This window comes from Oryza brachyantha, chromosome 1, assembly GCF_000231095.2.
Source record: "Oryza brachyantha chromosome 1, ObraRS2, whole genome shotgun sequence".
NCBI lineage: Eukaryota > Viridiplantae > Streptophyta > Magnoliopsida > Poales > Poaceae > Oryza > Oryza brachyantha.
The window spans coordinates 11378338-11400133 of record NC_023163.2 but is presented as its reverse complement, the minus strand read 5'-3'; the positions used below and the strand labels follow the sequence as shown (position 1 = coordinate 11400133).

General features: G+C 41.2%; 4 protein-coding genes across 7 annotated transcripts; 1 reads left to right on the top strand and 3 right to left on the bottom strand.

Annotated features, from left to right (window-relative positions):
- Positions 1-5340: 5340 nt before the first annotated feature.
- LOC121053195 (protein FAR1-RELATED SEQUENCE 5-like) lies at positions 5341-10092 on the bottom strand. 2 transcript variants are annotated; one of them, XM_040529059.1, is made up of 2 exons: positions 7703-10092; positions 5341-5380 (listed from the first exon to the last, which is right to left on the bottom strand). In XM_040529059.1, exon 1 carries the CDS (start codon positions 9753-9755, stop codon positions 8460-8462), a length of 1296 nt encoding a protein of 431 aa, XP_040384993.1. In that variant the 5' UTR covers positions 9756-10092; the 3' UTR covers positions 5341-5380; positions 7703-8459. The 2 variants fall into 2 exon arrangements, with proteins under 2 accessions (XP_040384993.1, XP_040384995.1); XM_040529061.1 differs by having other exon boundaries at positions 5346-5380; positions 7708-10092.
- Positions 7595-12740, bottom strand: LOC107304505. The gene is made up of 6 exons (XM_015838844.1): positions 12590-12740; positions 11194-11261; positions 10929-11081; positions 10769-10837; positions 10575-10676; positions 7595-10481 (listed from the first exon to the last, which is right to left on the bottom strand). Exons 2-6 carry the CDS (start codon positions 11245-11247, stop codon positions 9768-9770), a joined length of 1092 nt encoding a protein of 363 aa, XP_015694330.1. The 5' UTR covers positions 11248-11261; positions 12590-12740; the 3' UTR covers positions 7595-9767.
- A 4627-nt stretch (positions 12741-17367) lies between these two features.
- LOC102706901 (leucoanthocyanidin dioxygenase 1-like) lies at positions 17368-18749 on the top strand. Its single transcript, XM_040520062.1, has one exon. It carries the CDS (start codon positions 17413-17415, stop codon positions 18529-18531), a length of 1119 nt encoding a protein of 372 aa, XP_040375996.1. The 5' UTR covers positions 17368-17412; the 3' UTR covers positions 18532-18749.
- Positions 18723-19975, bottom strand: LOC102706619 (probable glutathione S-transferase GSTF1). 3 transcript variants are annotated; one of them, XM_040520063.1, is made up of 3 exons: positions 19743-19975; positions 19569-19617; positions 18723-19479 (listed from the first exon to the last, which is right to left on the bottom strand). In XM_040520063.1, exons 1-3 carry the CDS (start codon positions 19890-19892, stop codon positions 19004-19006), a joined length of 675 nt encoding a protein of 224 aa, XP_040375997.1. In that variant the 5' UTR covers positions 19893-19975; the 3' UTR covers positions 18723-19003. The 3 variants fall into 3 exon arrangements, with proteins under 3 accessions (XP_040375997.1, XP_040375998.1, XP_015692338.2); XM_040520064.1 differs by having other exon boundaries at positions 18723-19439; positions 19569-19621; positions 19743-19967; XM_015836852.2 differs by having other exon boundaries at positions 19569-19621; positions 19743-19876.
- Positions 19976-21796: the final 1821 nt, after the last annotated feature.

Below are 21796 nucleotides of genomic sequence, written 5' to 3'. Positions count from 1 at the left end.
AGAGGTACATATATATGTTTTCATTGTGTTTTTTATTGATTTCAGTCATGCAAATATCAAATTGTTTAAAGTTTTACACCTTAATTTTTGTTATGGATGTGGTTAACCAGACAAACACACAAGATGATTTGACCAAGACATACACACCAACACAAGAAGAAGTCATTAAGACACAACCAAAAAAACATGACAACAACAACCAATTTGAGACATACAAATGCCATCATTACAGAGCCTATCAACATCATACTACCTGAACAACAAAGCGTACTTTTCATACTCAATTTTTTTATTTTTTGGTTTATTAAAAATTAATTTTGTTATTTTCTAAATTTTTTGAAAAATTAACCTGCTCTTCTTTTTTCTAGGACGACAAAAGGTTTGTATTTGTTAACTACTCGGACACAACAGAAGAAAATCAAAGTGAAGACCAAGATAGAAATGAAAGGGATGAGAATAGCAAGGTATTTTTGTTTAAAAAATCTGTCTTTTTAAAGACATCAATCTTTTTTTATTTTTTTCTTCACCATGACAGATCACAATTTTTTAAAGGTTTGTTGTCATGCTACCTATATACTATAGATTTTTTTGTGCTACTTTACTTCATTTTTTTCCAAACTATTCACAGGGTATTTTAAATAAATTTTCACAAAATCTCATGGACCAAAAAAACAAAAAAGGTTCATGTGTATGTTCTGTTGTTATAGGCAAAACAAAGAGATGGACAGATAAAAAAATCAAATCAGAAGACATGTACAGATTATACAATTAACCAAAGAACAGGTAATATTTTTTCTTGTTTGTATATATGTCTTTGTTTTTATTTGTTTTGTATATTCCCCTTCCCACATTATACAACCTTTTTTCTAGCCTAGTATATAGATGAATCTAGGGAAACATATTAAACATTACATCAAACGATGGGAGCACTTTTTGTTTTGCCTTTTTTTTCCTAAATTATGTTTTAAGTTTGTTATTAATTTTTGTACATCGACCTATATAACAAAAATCCAATCATAGGAAACTTTCAAGAAAGAACAGATATTTCTAGCAAGTAACCCGATGACTGGGACAATAGCCGACCATCATTCCATTTATTTGATTTCCTTGATGATTATGGAAATTTCATACCTAATATGAACCTCTGAAGACCAGTAGGGCAACCATGTGATGGGAAAGAACACAAGAGTGATGTCGCAAGAGCAATATATGAAGATGACAGAAAGAATTGGGACCCATTAGATGACAATGACATAGCAGAACAATGGGAGGTAATATGTGTCTTTTATTTTATTTTTTGATTTTTTTTCATTAAAACAAAATGATTAAACACACATCAATCTAGGAGAATGATCTATCTCTCTTTTTTTAATAGGCATCTCAAACAAATCAACTAGAAGGTTCTACTCCCATCAAAAGAATGCCACATTTTGTTCCACCACCCCAAAATATTGAAGCTACACCATATACAAACACCTCCTTTCAAAGCCCTACGGCAAAACAACACGACCATAACTTTGCTGTTACAACACCAATTTCTCCAGAAATAATAAAGATCGTAAGTTACTTGTTCGCTTTTTTCTATCATTTTTGCATACTTCAATCCTTTTTTTTGTTCCACACATTTTCTTGTTCATATATTTTATCTTTTGTATGTTTTGAAACAAATATTATTTCAGAGTTCTCAATCATCTCCAAATTTAGTTTTTTGTGGCGAAAGGGAGGCACAACCAAAGCTACCAACTACATGCATCAATCCAGACCAAGTTTACAATCAAATCAACAAAATTCAAGATGAATGCAACTACAACCTAGAAAATACATCAATAAAAAGATATTATTCTGGCTCAGCTGGGGGTAAAAGTAGTTGTGAATAACAAAACATTTTTTAATGTGAATAAGGATTGACCTATTTATTTTTTGGTTTAATCCTTTTTTTCCTGATGGATTTTGTTTAGTTTTGTTGCTACAGTATACTTGCTTGTTTTGTTTTGATAATTTTTAACAATGGAGGCAACAGTACTTTTTGGTTTGGGCAGTATACACATATCTATATAATTTTTTCACATGATTTTTTTCTGTTTTTATGTATTAACATTTTATTGTTATCAACATCACTTTTACTTTATTCCTCTTTTTTTTATCTAGGTGTTTTTCTTAAAAACCTGGGAAGGTGCTGGCAGGAAAATTGATTTTGAAAATTGTGCTAGGAAAGCATTCAAGTATGCTTCGCAGCAAAGAGATCTGCACCAATATGACTTGGTTTGTCTAAACTAACAAAACAAAAGTATTTTTTTAGAGTCTGATTTTAATTATTTTGTATTCTTTTTTATCATAATGATTATCCCCTCTTTTGCTGATGTGTCAGCTCATCTTCCCTTGTTTGTACAACAACCATCGGTTCGTCTTTGTTGTTGACATAAAGGGGAAGGACTTTGTGTTTTTGGACTCACTGTACAGTGAAAAGAGTGCATACCACACCGATGTCCGTGATCTTACAGTAAGATTCATCTTTGTTAATCAAAACAAAATTTTCCTTTTCTTTTTCTGTTTTCAGCTTTTCTACATTTCGCAAAAATTTCCTTTTTAAATAATTTTGCATGTTGTTTTTTTTGACAAAAACAGATCCCAGGATTCATCACGATGTGGTTTGAATTCTCAAAAATCAACATAGATTTCACTAAGTTTCAAAACAAGTACCATGTGATCCCTCGACAGACTAACTTGTAAGTTTTTTATTTTTGTTTTTGCGGTATGGTATTTACCTTCCAAAACAAACTCATAAAACACCCCGTTAGTGGGGTCTATAGTGTTTTTCTACATACACTATAATTTCCCTTATCATTTCAATCTTTTCATCCCATTTTTTCTAATATTTTTTTATTTTTTTTATTTTTCTCTTATCAAAGGCATGACTGCGGCGTCTATACTATAAAATGTATGGAGCTATAGAATCCAAGGAGCCATCTGAAAGATCTGATTAGAGCAGAAGATATCAGCAATATTAGAATCCAAATAGCTAATGACCTAGTTTAATGACCTAGTTTTCTCCGAACACAACTCAGAACAAGAGGCTAAGCAACTCCTTAGGAATTTCAACAATAGGACAAAAGCCTAAAAATGTGCAGCCCCAAGTGGTGAATTATTGTTTCTTTTAAACATTTTCTTAGTTAGGGGGGATAGGCATATCCTATTTTTTGTGTGAACTGCTTAAAAATCTTGTAATCACTCCCCTCTTTTTTTGGGTTTTTTTTCATGCACTATGTGTTCTTTTCATGCCCTATGTGCAATCAGAACAAATACACGGTGACAAACCCCGTTATGTCTTCGCTAAACAAAGTTGTGTTTTGTCAGTTCTGTGAAAAATATACATATATGCATCAGAAACATTTTTCTTTCTGTTTAAATTGCAGAATTGAGTTTTCTGATATCACAGTGACGTGAGGGTTCTTCCATGTGCCACAAAATATTTTTTGAAATTTGATTCTGGGTGCCTTAATTTGTTTGACTCCAGCCCTCTCTCTCTCTCGAGATGGGAGTGGGACTAGAATGGAAACACGGCTAACTTTGTGTTTGGTCAGGTCTGGACATAAGTTTATACTCCTTTTGCATAAGCTAGCTGAAATTTTTTCTGCACACACTGGAAGCTCAGATTTTTTTTTTCATTGAGCTTTCTGCACAAGCTAATAAAATGTTGTCACTAGATTAATATCCATGAATGCCAACTGGATGCAGTTTTGTGAAATCCCTCATAATCTGTATCTTTTCGACCGATTCGTTTTTCCTCTGATCTTTTTTTTTTCTCCTGTTTGTTTTCTGATTTTTTTCGTGAGCTGGCCTAGAAGAAGTTGTCCTGGTCGAAGACCTTTTTTTTGTTTGGAAGTGATTTAGCATCAAAACAGAAGGTTGAGAATGTCACGCCCAGAAATTTCTCACACGAATTTCTGAACTTAATTGTGTATTAAAATCCCTGTCCAGGACCAGCCAGGGTACACAAAAAGACAATGTTGATTACATAACCATCGTTCTTAGAAACAACTGTAAATAACACTTAGTCTAACGAAAATGCAGCGGAAAGAAAGGTAAACTAGCTCCAGCGGGTACGGCTCCAGTCCACAGGCAAAGCTTCGACGGTAGACCAGCTCACTCCTGAGAGTCTTCTCCACCAGACTCAACTTCTAACTCTGAAGGGGGAATTTAAGCAAGGCTGAGTACAAACCACCGTACTCAACAAGTAACACGGAAAAGAGGTTAATAAATGATGCATAAGGATTAACAAGGGCAGGCTAGGGTTAGTTGCAATAAAGCAACGGTTAAACAAATAATTGAGATTAAAAAATGAATAAAGATAATTGAATACAGTAAAGGATAAGTAAATAACAGTTGTAAAATACCACAACACTGTCCAACGTTACACCTCGTTGCAACAGGCCCAACCACTACTCAACGTTACACCACGTTGCAGTAGTCCCGAGTGAAAACCAGTTTACTCAAGTTATTAAAGGTTCACTAATCACAGTGAAGCTGGGAGTTCGCCCGCAACCGTGGGCACGGCTATTCGAATAGTTTATACTCTGATCAGAGGTGTGCTACTGTACCCACAAGACACGACTCCACTACACTTGAACGTGCGCCGACATACCACCATGGTATACCGGAAAGGAGACCGTGATAGGACCCGTCACATAACCCTCCATATTTAATCGCACCGCACTTCAGGTTTCACCCCCTCCTTTACACCAAGTCGGGCAGTCCCCTCTTGTGCCTTGATAGATCCGGAAGCAGCAGAGGCTTTCGTTACACCACGATTGCCCGTCCATACTCCATCACGCCTACCCTTGCCTTGGTACGTCAAATAGTTCGAAGCCATGCTTCAAATCCCACCTTACCCATTTCGGCATGTGGTTAGCACTTAATTACTTCCAGGGTTTCCCGTGAACCGGTCCTTAATTGCCATGGGTGCGACTCTCAAAACCATGCACCCACAGCCCACCATTATCAAAATTTTAGTTGACATTAACCCGAACCGAGTGATGAATCAATATTGCAGCTATTCAGAGCTAAGCATGATTAAATGTGATCCCATGAGCTACTTGTTCTAAGCACGGCTAAGCATTAACCTAGGCCTATCTCTAATCAAGTTACCCCTGGTCTAGCATGGATAAAGTTGGATAATCAACGGCATAATAATAAGGTTTACCCGAAAAATAAATACAGTAAATACTTTAATTAAAACAATGCATATTTAAATAAACAAAGCAGGGAATTTGCAATAATGGATTCAATATGATCAAAGATGAGTGCCACTTGCCTTGCTCTGGCCCCTGGGGTACTTCGGCGATGATCTCGGAGTAAACCGGCTCTTCGGCGGGGTCCGAATCTAAGCGACAAAGCACAAAAATAAATAAAACAGGCACAAACTCTACTGAAACAGCAAAAGAAAGTATTTTTAATGGATTCTTGACAATTTTATGAATTTAATGAAATTTAAATGGACCTAAATGGAGACTAGATGAATTACCTATGAATTTTAGAAGTTTTCTGGGTTTTTTAACTAAACTGAAAAGTCCTAAATCAATTATTGCGCAATTAATGGGGCTGCTGACATCAGCGAGCAGAGAGGAGGCGCTGACGGGTGGGGTCCACCTATCGGTGAGAGAGAGGGGAGAGGAGAGGCTGACGGCTGGGCCCCACGGGAGGAGAGAGGGAGGAAGGGCGCGGCGGACGGCTGACGAGTGGGCCCGCTCGTCAGCGGCCTAGCAGAGAGGAGCGGCGAGGGAGTTCGGCCGGGAGAGAGAGAGGGGCGGCAGCGCCCGGGCGCGGCGGATGGCGACCGGCGGAGGGCGGCGTCCGGCGACGAACGGCGCGAACCGGCGGGCGGTGGCGAACGGCGACCACCTGACGGGCGGCGACGCTAGGAGTGCGACGTCGAAGAGGGAGGAAAGCGGCGGCTCGGGGAGGACGACGTCGACGGCGCGACAGGAGGGCGGCGGCGCTCCGGCGACGACGGGTTTGCGTCGGTGACAGCGAGGCAGGGGCGACGGTGAGCGGAGGGGTGGCGGCGACGTCCAAGGCGCAGATGCGCGGCGGCGACGTCCAAGGCGACGGCTCACGGAGAGGAAAAAGAGAGAGAGGGAGTAGGGGAGAGCTCACCGGCGGCGACGAAAGGCGGCAGAAAGTCGGCGAGGACTCGGGACAGGTGATGACGGCCGGTGGCGCGGTTGATCGGCGGTGGCGGCGGAGATTGCTCGACGGCGGTGAGGAGGTCAGGCGCGGTGACGGGAAGGAGGGAGAGGCGCTCGGGCGCTCGGGAGCCCACAGGCGGCGACGGAATGCGGCGGAAGATCGGCGAGGTCGAGACGATGGTGGCGACGTGGATACGCGGCGACGTCTGACGGCCGACGGCGAGATCGGCGGCGGACGGCGGCGCGGCGGCGGCGGGAGCTTCGGGCGGAGAGGGAAAAGTGGGCGACGGCGCGGCGGCGGTGGGGATTTATAGCGCGGGGAGGCCGGCTAGGGCGGGGCGGCAGGTGGAGACCGAGTCGGGCGCGGCGAGGACTCGGCGGCGGCGGTTGCGGCGCGGCGGTTGCGACGCTGCGGCGGCGCGGCGCGGCACGGACTCAAACTTGGTCGGCGTGGGCGCGGTCGCTGGCGCGGTTGCTGACAGGTGGGCCCCGCCTGTCAGCGGCGCAAAGGCGAAGGGAGGCGGCGCGGACTTCGCGGGCGAGCGCGGGCGCGCGAGCTGGGCCGAGGCGGCCCGGCCGGGAGGGAGGAGGCGCGCGGGAAGAGGCCGGCTCGGCTGGGCTGGCCTGGAGGAAGAGGTGGGCCGGCTCGGCTGGGCCGGCCCGGGAAGGAGGAGAGGAAAAAGGAAAAAGAAAAGGAAGGGGGAGGAAAATTGGACTTCGGCCCAATTTGAGAAGGAAGGGAAAAAGAGAGGAAAAAGGAGGGAAAAAGGAAAGCCCCACTTTTGCCGAGTTTTAAATTAATTTGTTTGGCCAAATTTTATACTTCTGCAATTTGAGTTTAAATCCTGTTAATTGATTTGCGCACCTCGATTTAATTAAATTAAGTTCTTTTAGAGGGATTTTTCCTGAGTTAATTAAGCCAATTGTTATTTATGGATTTCTTTTTACGATTTTAGGCTTAGGATAAAACTCCGAGTGTGACAGAGAACTTCCATCCAGATTATGTGTCTGATTATTTCAATAGACGTACAGTATAGAACTAGTTTTTCTCACAGAGAGTGTTTGTGACAGAGGATACATTCCAGGGACATCTGGACAAAATCACAAACATACAAACCAAAACTACAGGCAAGGACACAATCCTCTATCTCTATTTTCTGTACTTTTATCTAGAAATTAGAACAATAACCAAACCATAAACTCAGTTATTATGGTGCACTCTTTTTAATATTTATCTTTTTTTGTTAGAATTTAGACGATGAGAAACCATGCAGATATAAATAATGCTACAAGAGAAACTAAATGTTATTTGAACAACTAAAAACAGGGAACAAAAAAAAGCAAAGTATATGCTTTCCTTACCGTCATAACCATGGAAAGACAACCCATAAAATATCAAAAAAGAGAGGGGAAGCCATGTGTGTTATAAGTTTTAACTTAGGAAGGTCACACAATCAGCATGTCAGCAACATGTAATGTGTTTCTTAAAAACAAAAGGGACAAAAATGAGAACAGACCTTACTTGGTATCTTTCATTAATAACTACTCTTCTTCTGCACAATACAATGGCTAACTTTTTTGTTTGCGAGCCCTCTTAGCATAGCTAGCTTTTGACTTAGAAAGGTCACAACCGTCTTCTGATTTTTTGGGACATGTCTGAACATTGTGGTCATGTGATCCACAAAAACTGCAAGTAATAGATTTTTTTGTCCTCAATTGCTCACCAAGTGGCTTACGCCTCGTTTCTTTACGAGGTCTCCCTTTCCTAACAACATTTTCTGGGTCTTCCAATTGAATTGTAGAGGTACTGCCACCAACATGAGCAGGAAAACTTTCTGAAACAGCAGCAGCCCCCTGATTAGAATCAGACACATCAGCCCCCTGATTACAATCAGACACATCTTTTGTTTTAGCTGGGAAATTACTTAGATGTTTTGCAATTCTATTCACTTCATTCAGCACATAGCAGAATCTATCATTGTCCTTTGATGCATCAGAAGCCAATGATGTAAGCTTTTTTGACAATATGTTGAATCTCAGCATATTGCTAGCACCACTTAAATCTTCAGGTATCAATGTGTTTTCATCTCTGACAATTTTCCTCTCTTTTGGCCTCCATCTATCTATAAAATATTTTTCTGGTATCTCTTGCACATTCATTTGTACCATAACTCTTAGAATATGTTCACAAAGCATACCATCCTTCGCAAACTTTGAACAAATACAAACAAAATCTCCCCTTTGACAATCAACAACAACTATGTACGTCCGAGATCAAAAATCATTTTGTGCATGGAAATCTGATTTGAAGACTTCAAAAACAGAATTTTGCACCCTCTCAGTAACAAGCAACCTAGTTGAGTTCTTCAAAGTTTTTTGGAATTTCCAAAATATCTTTCTGTTATAAAACTTGGCTGCTTGTTTTTCAAAGGAATACTCTGTCAAATAAGTGGGAGTTGTGTTGCGTGTCATAGAATCCTGCTCTCTTTGGGACTCATGTATTGTGTGTGCTATTCTTGCATAGTGTGTCAAAAAAGTAGAAACACTTTGTGTTGACACTACATCCAATTTGTACCTTGAATTTGTGCCTTCGCTTCTAGATGTAGATTGGATGAAAGGATAGAACTCTTTTTTGAAATACACAGGCGCCCACATCTTTTGTGTTGTCCACATAAGATGGAAGTATCTTACATTTTGCAAACTGCAACGCACTATAAATTGCTTCCACAACAAGGTGAATTCAGCCATAGTAAGTGAATTGTGAATGATATCATAGAAATCATCACGTATGTCTGTGTGCAAACAAAAAGTCCTCCCAGTCTTGTTTTCTGCATTCATGACAATATGAAATAGACAATTCCTGTGATTTGTACTGGGGAAAACCATTTTTATTGCTGCTTTCATTGCCAAATCTTGGTCTGTGATGATGCTTTTGGGTGCCTTGTTGCTCATATATTCTAGGAAAGTTTTGAATAACCATTCAAATGTTTCAAGAGTTTCATCCTGAAGCAGAGCATAAGCAAATAGACAATTATCTCCATGACCACTAACACCAACAAATGGGGCAAACGGTAAATCATACTTATTTGTTTTAGCTGTTGTGTCAAAACTCACACAATCACCATATATCTCATAATATCTTCTACCACTGCCATCAGCCCAAAACAAGTTTCTCACTCTATCATCTTTGTCTGTTTGAAATTTGAAGAAGAACAGCGGATCCTCACTGCTCCGTTTTGCAAAAAATTGGAAGCATTGCATCATGTCATTCACTCCACACTCTTTCCTTATAGAAGTTCTGAAATTGCTGACATCTTTCTTAGTGTAAGGCACTGATGATAATCCACCTCTCAAATAAGACAATACAACCATAATCATCCTATTTGGAACATTTATTGAATTAAGAGTTCTTATCAGCGTTTTCTCTTCTTCTGTGATGTTCTTGTGTGATTTGAGGAATTTAGTTTCATCTGCAAGGGTCAACTCATGATTGTGCTCCCAATTCAGTCTTATGATTGTCCAACTGTCACCAACTTCTGATATGACCATTTCAGCAGGACAACCTGTCATTATTATCTTATTTCACTTCCGTTTTTTCACTACTGCCTCACCAACAACATTTTTGTCTGCATTAAGGAAGTCACCCAAGGTAGCTTGCTCATTTTCTTCCTCCTTACTGCTCTCCATTTTCTTTCTTCTCTGACACTTAAATGTTTGTCTAGTAACCTTACTTTCAACTCCTTTTTTCCTGCTAATATAACTCGTAGCTTTCACAGTTGAGAAACCAACTATCAAAGCATAATTTTGATAAAAAGAAATGGCTTCTTTATCTGTTCTAAACTTTTTCCCTTTTTTTGGAACATGCATGCTGTCCCCCTCTTGACTACTTCTCACTGCTGCAGAAATACTCTCATCATGCAGAAATAGTTGAATATCTTCTTCAGTCAAATTTTGTTTCTGACCAGCCATATCTTCTGAATTTGCAATACTTAAAGTGCAATTGTCATCAAATGTCACAGCTGTATCATCAGGTGATTGTTGTACCACTTTATCAGCATTTTGTTCAACATCATGCACACTATCTAATTGAATCCCTTTATTTATTAATTCAGTTTCTCCCAGGGCATTATCTATATCTGCAGGTTCTTCATCAAATATGTTCTCACGATTGACGGCATCAAGGAGCACAACAGAAACATGATGGAGTTCACTGTCATAAAGGGATTCTGTGCTTTGCATAAATCCCTCAAACTTCTCATCAAGCTCAAATCTACTAGTGGTCATGTACATATTGTGCTGTATGAAGACAACAAAGAAAGGTAAAATTAACATAATTGTTTAATGCTTTTTTAAGCAAACACTTTTTTTGTGTTTTTAACAAAAAGGTACCTCACTGTTACTATTACATCCCACTCCAATGCTAGCATCATGTTTGTCATGCAGGTTAGCATCATCATTCAAATAATTTTCCAAGGAGTAATCCGTGTTGTTCTGTTTGTAGTCACAAAAGGCATAAAAGAAACATTAGATTACATTCACAAAATTCTATATAAATTTCTCACTAAAGATTATATGTATGGCACCTCAAAATCCTCTGTTAATTGAAGCAAATTCATAAATCCACCAACAGGGGCATCAGCCTGATAACCACTCTGGACACACAAGAACAAAATTCAAATTTATATGTGTTTTTACACAAAATCAGTAATTCTTATACCTTTTTTTTTTACTTTTTTCCCTCACCTGTGAAGTTGTGTTTGGCTCCTTGAGAAACCCAATCTGCTGAATTAAATCTGTATACATCATATTGCTTTCCTGCGACAAATTTAGAAATGCCTCATAACGTTCTGTTTGATCATCCGGTGCTGCTTGTGTTTCATAGTCCCATGCACCTGCCTGCTCAATGTTAATATTTTCACAAGAACAAACAAGCATTAGTTATTTTAACATTTTTTAATTTTTTAATTAAAAATATTCTTTTATGCATGTAGCATAAGCTGGGTCTCACCTTGTTACTGCCAAAACATAGCCCCTCATCATAACCTCGAGCGTTATGACCCATGATAGCACCTCCCTCTGCAAAACAATTTTTTATCACAATTTCACACTAGAAAATATAACATGGAGGTACATGCATTTTTTTTAGGGCGTCAACTTAAAAAATGTAAGTGGAAAATTTAGTAGTGCAGGAGGTTTAGTGGAGCATAGATCTTTTTTTTTTTCACTTCACAATAGCGAACTGCAGTAGTAAATTCTGGTTTTCAGCTGGGATATAATATCAAAATATAAAAACACAGTGGGGGAAAGCTGACACAGTGTTTTTTTGTGTGCAGGATATGCATGAACATGTTTTTGGGTTTTCAGCTGGGATATATATCAAAACTATATACATGTTAAGACCAAATCCCAAATTCTGAAGCACGACACATAGCTATCTCTGGGAGTGGGACTAGAATGGGAACGCGGCTAACTTTGTTTTTGGTCAGGTCTGTGCATAACTTGAATACCTGATAATTTGAATAGTTTTTGTTCAGTGATTATAGTTGGCGCCATTGGTATACTGGTAAAACTAGTTTTCTGTCAATTTGTGATTTGAGTTTACCATTGCTTTTTGTCACAATTATGAATGCAGCAACAGACAAAGGTAATCCCTATGTAGTAACTGTATCATCAGGTATTCAAGTTGCTTTGCTTGGTTTTGGTTTGTGGAGCACAATAGTTCAACTGTGCTAGGAAGAACATTAACCAAAATGTTCTGTTTTGGTTCTAGCTATCAAAATTGTATGATTGTACTGTTACATTTTCATTGATGTACCTCTTATAAATAGAATAGAGAATTCTTTTGTCAATGTTACATTTTGGAGTAAAATACCACTTCTAAAACTCTGCTCTGAACTGCTATGTTTAGAGTAATCTACTTCAATTGCTTCGAAAACTTCAGAACATTAACTAAATCATAGGAAGAAGTCCCACTCGAGCTGCTCTGTTCAACCAAAAAACTCAGAATATTTTTCTGTCACCGGCTAGTGTTTTTTGGGTTTTGAGCTTTTTTGGCCTGCATGGGTTGAGATTGGCATTGGGATATCTAGTTTCAAGCACACTTTTTTTTGGATGAAAATAGGGGGAGAATAGATTGCCTTGAGAACACTTGGAGCAGGAGGTCAGAAATTGCAAGGGTTAGAGGAACAGAGAATACATAATCTAAAAAAAATACATAATCTAAAAAAAACTAAGAACATTAACGCACATTTTCTGTTTTGTATGATCTAACAGGGGATCTTGATGATCCAAGAGAGAGGAGGAGGAAGACGACATATACAGAAGACAGATGGATGAAAGCAATCTAGTGGAGAAGATGATTCAGAGAGACAACAAAAAATTGATGAAATGTAAAGAATTCATACCAGTAAAAAAACAATCTGGTTCTTTATCAAAATCTCCCTCTTGGCATCGCCCCTTCTAGATATGTTCTTCTCTCTTTTTTTTTTCTTCCTCGTTGTGCAAATGGAGATCAATCTGTGTGTTCTAATTTTGGCAAGCGGGTGATATGTTTTCTTGCTGCCCCCGTTTTCTTTTTTTCTGAGTTGTGTTGCTTACGCCAGAAGTCAAGGCAAAAAAGAACAAAATCCAAAAAAACAAAAAAGCCCAAAAACAGAGCCCATACTTCTGTTTGTGGGCCAAAAAGCCCAAATCTTGCAGCAACTCAATCATCCGGGGAGGAGGGCAGCACCCACTACACAAAAGAACGACTGACACTTAAGAGAAAATCAGTCGACTTCTGAATAGACACCCTCTTTTTTTTTTATTTCGGAAACTTTGGGAACTTAGCTTAATTAGGGGACTTAGCACCTCAAATACCAAATCTGAAATTCATGTTCCTATGGAGATTTGAACCTAGGACCTTTGGACTACTCAGGTCACTACAAGCACTAGTATACATGGGCTCAAATCTTCATAGTAGCATGAATTTTAGATTGGTTATTTAAGGGGCTAAGTTGCACTACACTAAACATGGTCACCTGCGACGGGCCCGAACCCTCAACTTTGAAGGCTTTGGGCATGGTCAATGATCAGTGGTACTTGGTTAGTGGAGTCACCTATGACGGATGGAAAACCGTCAGAGGTTACTCCCACCTCTGACGGGTATATAAGTGTAGGACCGTCAGAGGTGTTGCTCCTCGGTACCCTAAGGCCAGTTTGGACCCGTCACAGGTAACACGCGTGTGACGTTAAGTGACCGTCCCAGTTTTGACGCTGAAAATAACAACCACTGGGAGTTACTCTAAGACCACTCCAGTGCAAGACCTAAATTCTTATATTGTTGGGTGTGCCAGTTTGTTTCATCCTGTAACTGACAAGATATAACATAGGAACAACAGTTAAACCTAAATCGCTATCGGTGAGATAGCCGATACCATTTCAGAACCCTAGCCGATGAACTAAACGATCGGCTTTACATGAATTTTATGATGATGAATATAAATATGCCCTATCGGCTGAATCAGGAGTATGATAATCATCAGATAGCCCAATCAACCAGTTAATCTTAAAAGATCGGACCTAATCGAGACAGTCTTAAGATTAGCCGGCCGATCGGCCCGTTCTGGTGCTTATCGCATACATAGTCAGCAACCGATAGAAGACTAAACATGGAATTTAAGGTACACTGGACTAATATAGCAATTACTATTACAAAACAATAATAACCAAACACATACATGCTTCCGCTAGACCTAAATGATCGGACCTAACCAAGACAGTTCAGATCTAAATATAATTATGCATAAAATTAGTAAAATACTACAATGTACGAGTAATCAAATATCAGAAATATCAGACCAGCGTAATCTATCAATCTATTTACTACTCTTAGTCCATCGGACAAATCCCTATAACTAGATTGAACTAAACGTATATCGATTGGACCTAACCGAGACAATATGCAGTCAAACACGATATAACCATAGGAAGCGTGAAGATCGATAACTTTAATAAATAAAATGATGAATTACTTGAGATAATGCTGGCTAGAACTCCAGCAATAAGCCCTCACGAGTACAGGACTTTGGATGATTTGCCATCCTCCTGGGAGGCGCATTCCCAAATGCAACTTTCTTCGTGAACTTTAACTATTTACCACTGGTCTCATAGGTTTTATTGATTTAATGTCACTTTTGCCTAGTTTTGTAGGATTATAGCTATACATGATCTTTTATCTTGATAATAATTATTTTCTAATTGGTAATTAAAATTTTCTAAATTATGTTTTTACATGGAACTCATTTACATATATTCTAAATTATACTTGTTCATAAAGTCTTTTCTACATAATATTTAATTTATAATTTAAATTCTAGATACTTCTAAATTGTATTTATATATTGACCTTTTCTCTTAATTTACACATGGACCTTTTTTATTTTTAAATTTTAAATTGTATTTCTAATCTGATTCACTGAAATTTTAGTTGTTTACAAATTGTATTTATAGATTGACTCTTCCCTCAATATCAATTTTAATATCAATTGTTTTATTTGTAATAATTTTCAATATATAAATACAATTTAGAAGTATCTGGAATTTGAATTATAAATTAAATATTATGTAGAAAAGAGTTTATAAACAAGTACAATTTAGAATATAGGTAAATGGTTTCCATGTAAAAATATAATTATAAAATTTTAAATTCAAATTAACAATTAGAAAATAATTATTATCAAGATAAGAGATCCTATATAGATATAATCGTACAAAACTAGGTAAAAGTGGTACTAAATCAACAAAACCTATAGAACGAGTGGCAAATAGTTAAAGTTCACAAAGAAAGTGGCTTTTGGGAATGCGCCATCCGAGAGGATGGCAAATCATCCAAAGACCCCACGAGTACTTGATCCAATATGACAGAACAAACCCAGTCAACTTGAATCAAGTTGAATGGATTCATATCGATAGATCGAACAAAGAACTCACGAGGACTTGATCGAGAACATATCACTACTTCAAACTACGAATAGATCAAAGTAACAATAAGAACTCATATAGGTCGTCGACCAGTTATGCAGGAGATCGAACTTAATCAAGACAGTCATGTTCTAGCCGATCGACGGGTTTGACGAACACGAACTTACATTGCGAAGATGACAAATCTCGCGCCGAGGGCTCGCTCTATCGAAAAGGGTGGAGATGCGCCGAAGTTGAATCGATGATCTGATTGATTTCTTTACAAAGTTGCGGGATATTTATACCCCCAAAATCTAACTAACATAACCGGATATGGATTTGTTCTAATAACTAACCTATTACACTCGGACTCTAATTAGATATAAAATTTTAAACAAACTCTAAGATAAAATAAACCTAATTTACACGGACTGTGATTAGTGCCGAATCTATCTCTAAACACCTGGGCCCAATCGGATATCCGATTCAGATTCTATCGGTTGAATTCGTTCTATCTTCAATCTCTTTCCCAGTCGATTCCCCTTTTTCTGTCTGATTCAGTCTCTAATCATGCATTAATCTATAATGGCCATTCTCCAAAATCTAGCGTTAACACATGCCCCCAACTTCGGAATAATTTATTATTCCGAAATTTCCATTTTCATAACCAATTTCCGCCATCGGCTCAATGCTGTTGCAACGGTATAGTGTTAACGACCTCCCAATTACCCACACTATGCTAACGGCTACCTCCCTGTAGGCTTCTTCTATGAGGCTTCGTTTTTCCCCAGACTTAGCCATTTTTACACACCTGCTTTCGTTCCTCCTCTGAGCCCTTCGCAAATCCCTTACACGCGCTCCTTGCCTCCATCGCGCTCAATCTTCTTGGCTCAGGGTCGCCATGGTCGCTAGAATCCACTCCTGTTCGCGTAGAGAACTCTACCGCTCCAGTCTTCGCGCTTTCTCATGTAATCCCGTCACCGCACTAAACTCTCACTGGCATCCATGGCTTCATCCACTTCATCGGCCGACACCCCCTACGAAGTCCCAGAGGTAAACCTTTTTCCCTGCTCCATTTTCATTTCCCGCCATTGCATGCTCTGTTTTTTTCCGCCTAGGGTTTACTGTTTAGCATATCCACCGCTCGATTTCCACTCTGTTCCATATGATTTGGTATGCTGTAGTATCTCATCTGCCCAATAATCATGTTTAATCGTTATGCCCCTTTCTTTTTCCAGCAATTTAAAAACCAAATCATGATCCCGAGTCCAAACCCTATGTGGAATACCTTTACTAGGGATATCCATAGACTATAGATATACGTATGGTAGGAGATTACCGAATAGGAAGAAGATTATATATGTATGGTATCAACCGGAGTTTGTTAACTGTTGGATTGCATGCCGCATGTACCGGATCCAAGTTGTAACCAAATTAGAATATATCTTAGTCTCATCAGATAAGTACACTACCTGTAAGCCCTACCCCCACAACATAAGGGGGACAGGGACACCTCTTATGGGGATAGCCAAACGGATGTCATATTCAGATCGTCTATTCTCTAGTTGAGACGGGGCACTGTCGTTTAGAGTTTACGTAAGTCGTAACCGTCCTTTTTAGGGCAGCTTGTGCCGTTGTCCTCTTATATTTTTGGATTAACTATAGGATATTTTTTAAAAAAATCAATGATTAAAAAATTGAATAGTTCGACACAGGATGTAGTTAGAAGAATTAGCAGCCGACGATTTGAAATAAATTATATATTCGGGGAACTAATTTGCCGAGCGACTTTAACTTAAATTTCTGAAAGGTTTATGGTAGGAACTGTAGCATATCAATTTGAGGAAACAAACAAAAGCACGGTGGTAGGTGTGTGTTTTCTATAGTACCAACTCACTGATACGTGACATCGTAGGTCGGGACGGGGACTTATTTGTAAAAATAATAATTTATAAATAAAATTTTTGGGTATATGTTTTTAGTCATATTAAAATTAAAATAAAAATAAATTTGTTTAAAAAACTTTAAAATCAACTTCTAATTAAATATTTAAAAAATAAATTTTAGTTTATAAGCACGTGGAGATATGGTTTAACGGGGTAGGAAGCACCCACGTGATCGATGGATGGAGCTAACCGCGCGTGCTCGTTGTTAGCTGCGAGCAACCCATGCACGCGACGCGCGGCAGCGCCGTATAAAACAGCTAGCTTGGCTGCTGCCTCTCCATCTCCATCGCCATCGCCGGCCGAGCACGTACATCCATCGATCAACCGACCGGCGGGCCGACATGACGACGGAGGTGGAGCTGAGAGTGGAGTCCCTCAGCCTGAGCGGCCTGTCCGCCATCCCGCCGGAGTACGTCCGCCCGGAGGCGGAGCGCGCCGGCCTCGGCGACGCCATCGAGCTCGCGGCCCGGGCCGCTTCCGAGGACCCCGCCCGCATCCCGGTCGTCGACATCGCCGCGTTCGACGGAGACGACCCGGACTCGAAGCGCGCGTGCGTCGAGGCGGTGCGCGCGGCGGCCGAGGAGTGGGGCGTCATGCACGTCGCCGGCCACGGCATCCCCGACGACGTGATCGACCGCCTGCGCGCGGCGGGGGAGGCGTTCTTCGCGCTTCCCGTCGCGGAGAAGGAGAAGTACGCCAACGACCCGGCGGCGGGGCGGCTGCAGGGGTACGGCAGCAAGCTCGCCGCCAACGCCAGCGGGCAGAGGGAGTGGGAGGACTACCTGTTCCACCTCGTCCACCCCGACCACCTCGCCGACCACTCCGTCTGGCCGGCTAACCCGCCGGAGTACGTGCCCGTGACGAGCGACTTCAGCGCCCGCGTCCGGGAACTCGCTTCCAAGCTGCTCGCCATCCTCTCCCTCGGCCTCGGCCTGCCGGAAGAGACGCTGGAGCGGCGTCTCCGGTCAGGACAGGAGCAGGACGAGGATGACGACCTGCTCCTCCAGTTCAAGATCAACTACTACCCCAAGTGCCCGCAGCCTGACCTCGCCGTCGGCGTCGAGGCCCACACCGACGTCAGCGCGCTCTCCTTCATCCTCCACAACGGCGTGCCGGGCCTGCAGGTGCACCACGCCGGCCGCTGGGTCACCGCGCGCACCGAGCCTGGCACCATCGTCGTCCACGTCGGCGACGCCCTGGAGATCCTCGCGAACGGCCGCTACACCAGCGTGCTCCACCGCGGCCTCGTCAGCCGCGAGGCGGTGCGCGTGTCCTGGGTCGTCTTCTGCGAGCCCCCGCCGGAGTCCGTGGTGCTGGAGCCGGTGCCGGAGCTACTGCTGCTCGCCGACGGCGCCGACAAGCCGCTCTTCGCGCCACGCACCTTCAAGCAGCACGTCCAGCGCAAGGTGTTCAAGATGCAGCAGGACCGGCAGCAAGACGCCGGCGTTGCAGCTGCATAATTCAACACACTATCATCGGTCGAATTAATGTATCGACCTAGCTAAATAATTGCAACGACCTCGCTAGGGCAAGTCACTATATATATCATAAAAGCGTGTGGTATACATCTTTATTTTTTAAAAAAAATAGAGGTTGTTAAATAATTAGTGCGGTCAAAATGTTTTATCTATATGATTCCATCTTTATCAATATAATTTTTATTCAACTTTCTTATGTATAACTGTGTATATATCTGTGTATGTCTGATATCCCAGACAAATTATCTCAAAAAATTTAATTTTTTTTGCTACTCGCTAAAATAGATTTGACACTCATCGTCTATGATATGTAGACCCGTATAAGTCGTAAGGGTGACAAAAAGTTAAATGCCCTGGTTATCTCAGCCATTGTTTTGTCTGGCGGGGAAAAAATTGAATACATTTGGTAAATTGTTTTCGCTGATAGCGGCCACTCTGCAACACCACGCATGTATCAGCCAGAGCCGCCGGCGCTGCCTCCGGCCATCATGGAGGCCACCTTCCTGACCGCCGGCCTGGCCGAAAGGCGCTCCCACCACGCCGTCACGCGAGGGTAGGCGGCGAACACCGGCGCCGCGTACGGCATCTCCATGAAGTAGCGCGTGTACGGGAAGTGGCTCAGGTCGGCGAGGCTGACCCCGTCGCCGGCGAGGTACCTGCGCTTGGCCAGCCGCGCCTCGTACACGGCGAGCGTCTCCTCCAGCCGCGCGACGCTCTCGGCGATGACCCGCTCGTCGGGCTCCCCGCCCAGCACCGGGACGACGCGGTGCTGGACGAACACGGCGTGCACGTCGGGCTCGTACCGGAGCGCCTCCACGTCCAGCCAGGCGTCCACCGCCGCTGCCTCCTCCGGCACGCCTTCCCGCAGCAGGTTGGCCTCGTCGCTGGACCTGTGCTTCCGCAGTATGTACCGGCAAATCGCACGCGACTCTTTGAACACAAGATTGGATTTTTTTTGGTGAGCGAATTCAAAAGAATCCGTGTAAATTATAGCGCGATTGATCAAATGTGTTACTCACGGAAGAGCATCAGGTCTCCATCCTGGAACGCCGGAACTTGGCCGAATGGCTGACTAAAGATCGAGGACAGAACCAAATGACAATATATTCGACAAGAGTTTGTAGCTTAATCCATTTGAAATCATGGAAGAAATCAAGAAAAAAACTTGTCTGCGAGTAAATCCATATACGGACGTTTCGGGAGAGGTGGTCGGGGCCCTTGTGCTCCATGGCACCGAAGTCGACATCGACGATCTCGTACTCGGCGCCGACCTCCTCCAGACACAGCAGCACGCGCGCCACGTTCGTGAACGGCGGCGAGCCGAACACCTTCACCGGCGACATGTACGCAACGCAGTCGCTGCTCTGCCTTTTTCCTGTGGGCGGAACCGGGCAAGAGGAAATGGAATTTCTTGCGGTGCTGTGTGCACAGTGCAGACGTAAATTGTTGATGGGGGGCAGCTTCTGAGGCTCAGAGCAGGGGAGTGACTGCGAAAGTAGCCTGCAGAGAAGAACAAGTCCAACACGTCAATAGACTAGCACCCTGTCTTGTACGGGTGGAAGACAGTGATGTTCAGAAAAATAATCAAACAACATGGGCGCAGAAAAATAAGGTCGAATCAAGAAATTGCAGTGAAAAAGAACATATCAGGGGCGAAATTATTTTTATCACTTATTAAATAAGCACTCATTTATTCTATTTTACCTAAATAACTATTGGAAAACTTAATAATATAGATTAATTTAAGATATATCACTGTATAAATGAGTGCTTATTAAATAAGCACATTTATTCTATTCGAATTTGAATTCTACGGGTTATAAAAAAATAACAAATTTAAGCATAAATGTACGCATGTTAGCTCTAGTTTAATTTACTTTTTACAGCTTGTACAGGTACTTTTCAACTTTTTGTCTATGGAGTGATATACGTCGTATTAATTAATTTTATTAGTTTTGCTTTTAAATTTTCTGATGACTATTTAGACAAAATAGAAGAAAGAGTGAATGTCCAATCGAGGATGAAAATCCTCTTTTCAAGTATGGTATGCTTTGTTAGATGGTTCTCAATCTTGAAACATGTTATCAATAAGTCGGAACAAGTGACTGCCTGTTAGTGATATATCGTAGATGTAACCACATATATTATCGTATCACTTGCTATATAAATTATTTTTTATGATACTCTAACTTTTTTTAGGCCATCTATTTTGACACATGGACCGAAATTATGTTTTTGATTAGTGGAAAGTTGGATGGAGGTCTGACATGTGCTCAGTTCAAATAGTGATCAAGTAGAATTTGTGATAGGTTTTGAGTCTAGTCAGGAACTCTATATATATGGAACGAAGGGTTGAGAGAGATACAACATCCGAAATATCCAAACCATAGCCATACTTCCCAGGAGCAAAAGCCTAGCCATGTACATGAGTTATCATGATTGCGAATGACGTCCCATCCCTGGACGTATGGATACAGGTAGAGTTGTTATGTTGTGATGTTGATCAGTGTGAGAACATAAGGAGAAGTATGCACAAGAGTAGACACGCATAGAGGAGACATTTCCTCTACATCTACGCATGCTTCGTCGGGTTTTGGCTACCTGACTCTAATTCCACTGTTTAGCATATTAAATGGTGACGATCTATGATATCTTTACCACAATATATCTTAGTTGATGTGATAAAAATTTTATTTATTGCTATCGTAGTATACCCACATCTGAAAAACTGCCTTCTATGAACAAGAAAGGCATATCAAACTTTGAGCATACGCCATACGGGCATAGGTGTATTCGAGCAGCACTAGCTGGTCGGTGCCACTCCCATAGAAAGAATAAAATATCAAAATCATCGAAATATATTGCAGGCAGATACTTTGCATCTCATAATACAGGTGACACACCGTTACTAATGAACAGACAACATGTTTATTAAACAAAAACAAAGGTGGTGTTTAGATTGAGAAATTTTTTGGGAGAAGTGTCACGTCAAATGTTTGACTGGATGTCGGAAGGGGTTTTTGGACACGAATGAAAAAATGAATTTCACAGCTAGCCTATAAACCGTGAGACGAATCTTTTGAGCCTAATTAATTCGTCATTAGTATATGTTGGTTACTGTAGCACTTATGGCTAATTATGGACTAATTAGACTCAAAATATTCGTCTCAAGATTTCTTCCATAACTATGCAATTATTTTTTTAGTTCATCTATATTTAATATTTTATTTAGGTGTTTAAAAATTTA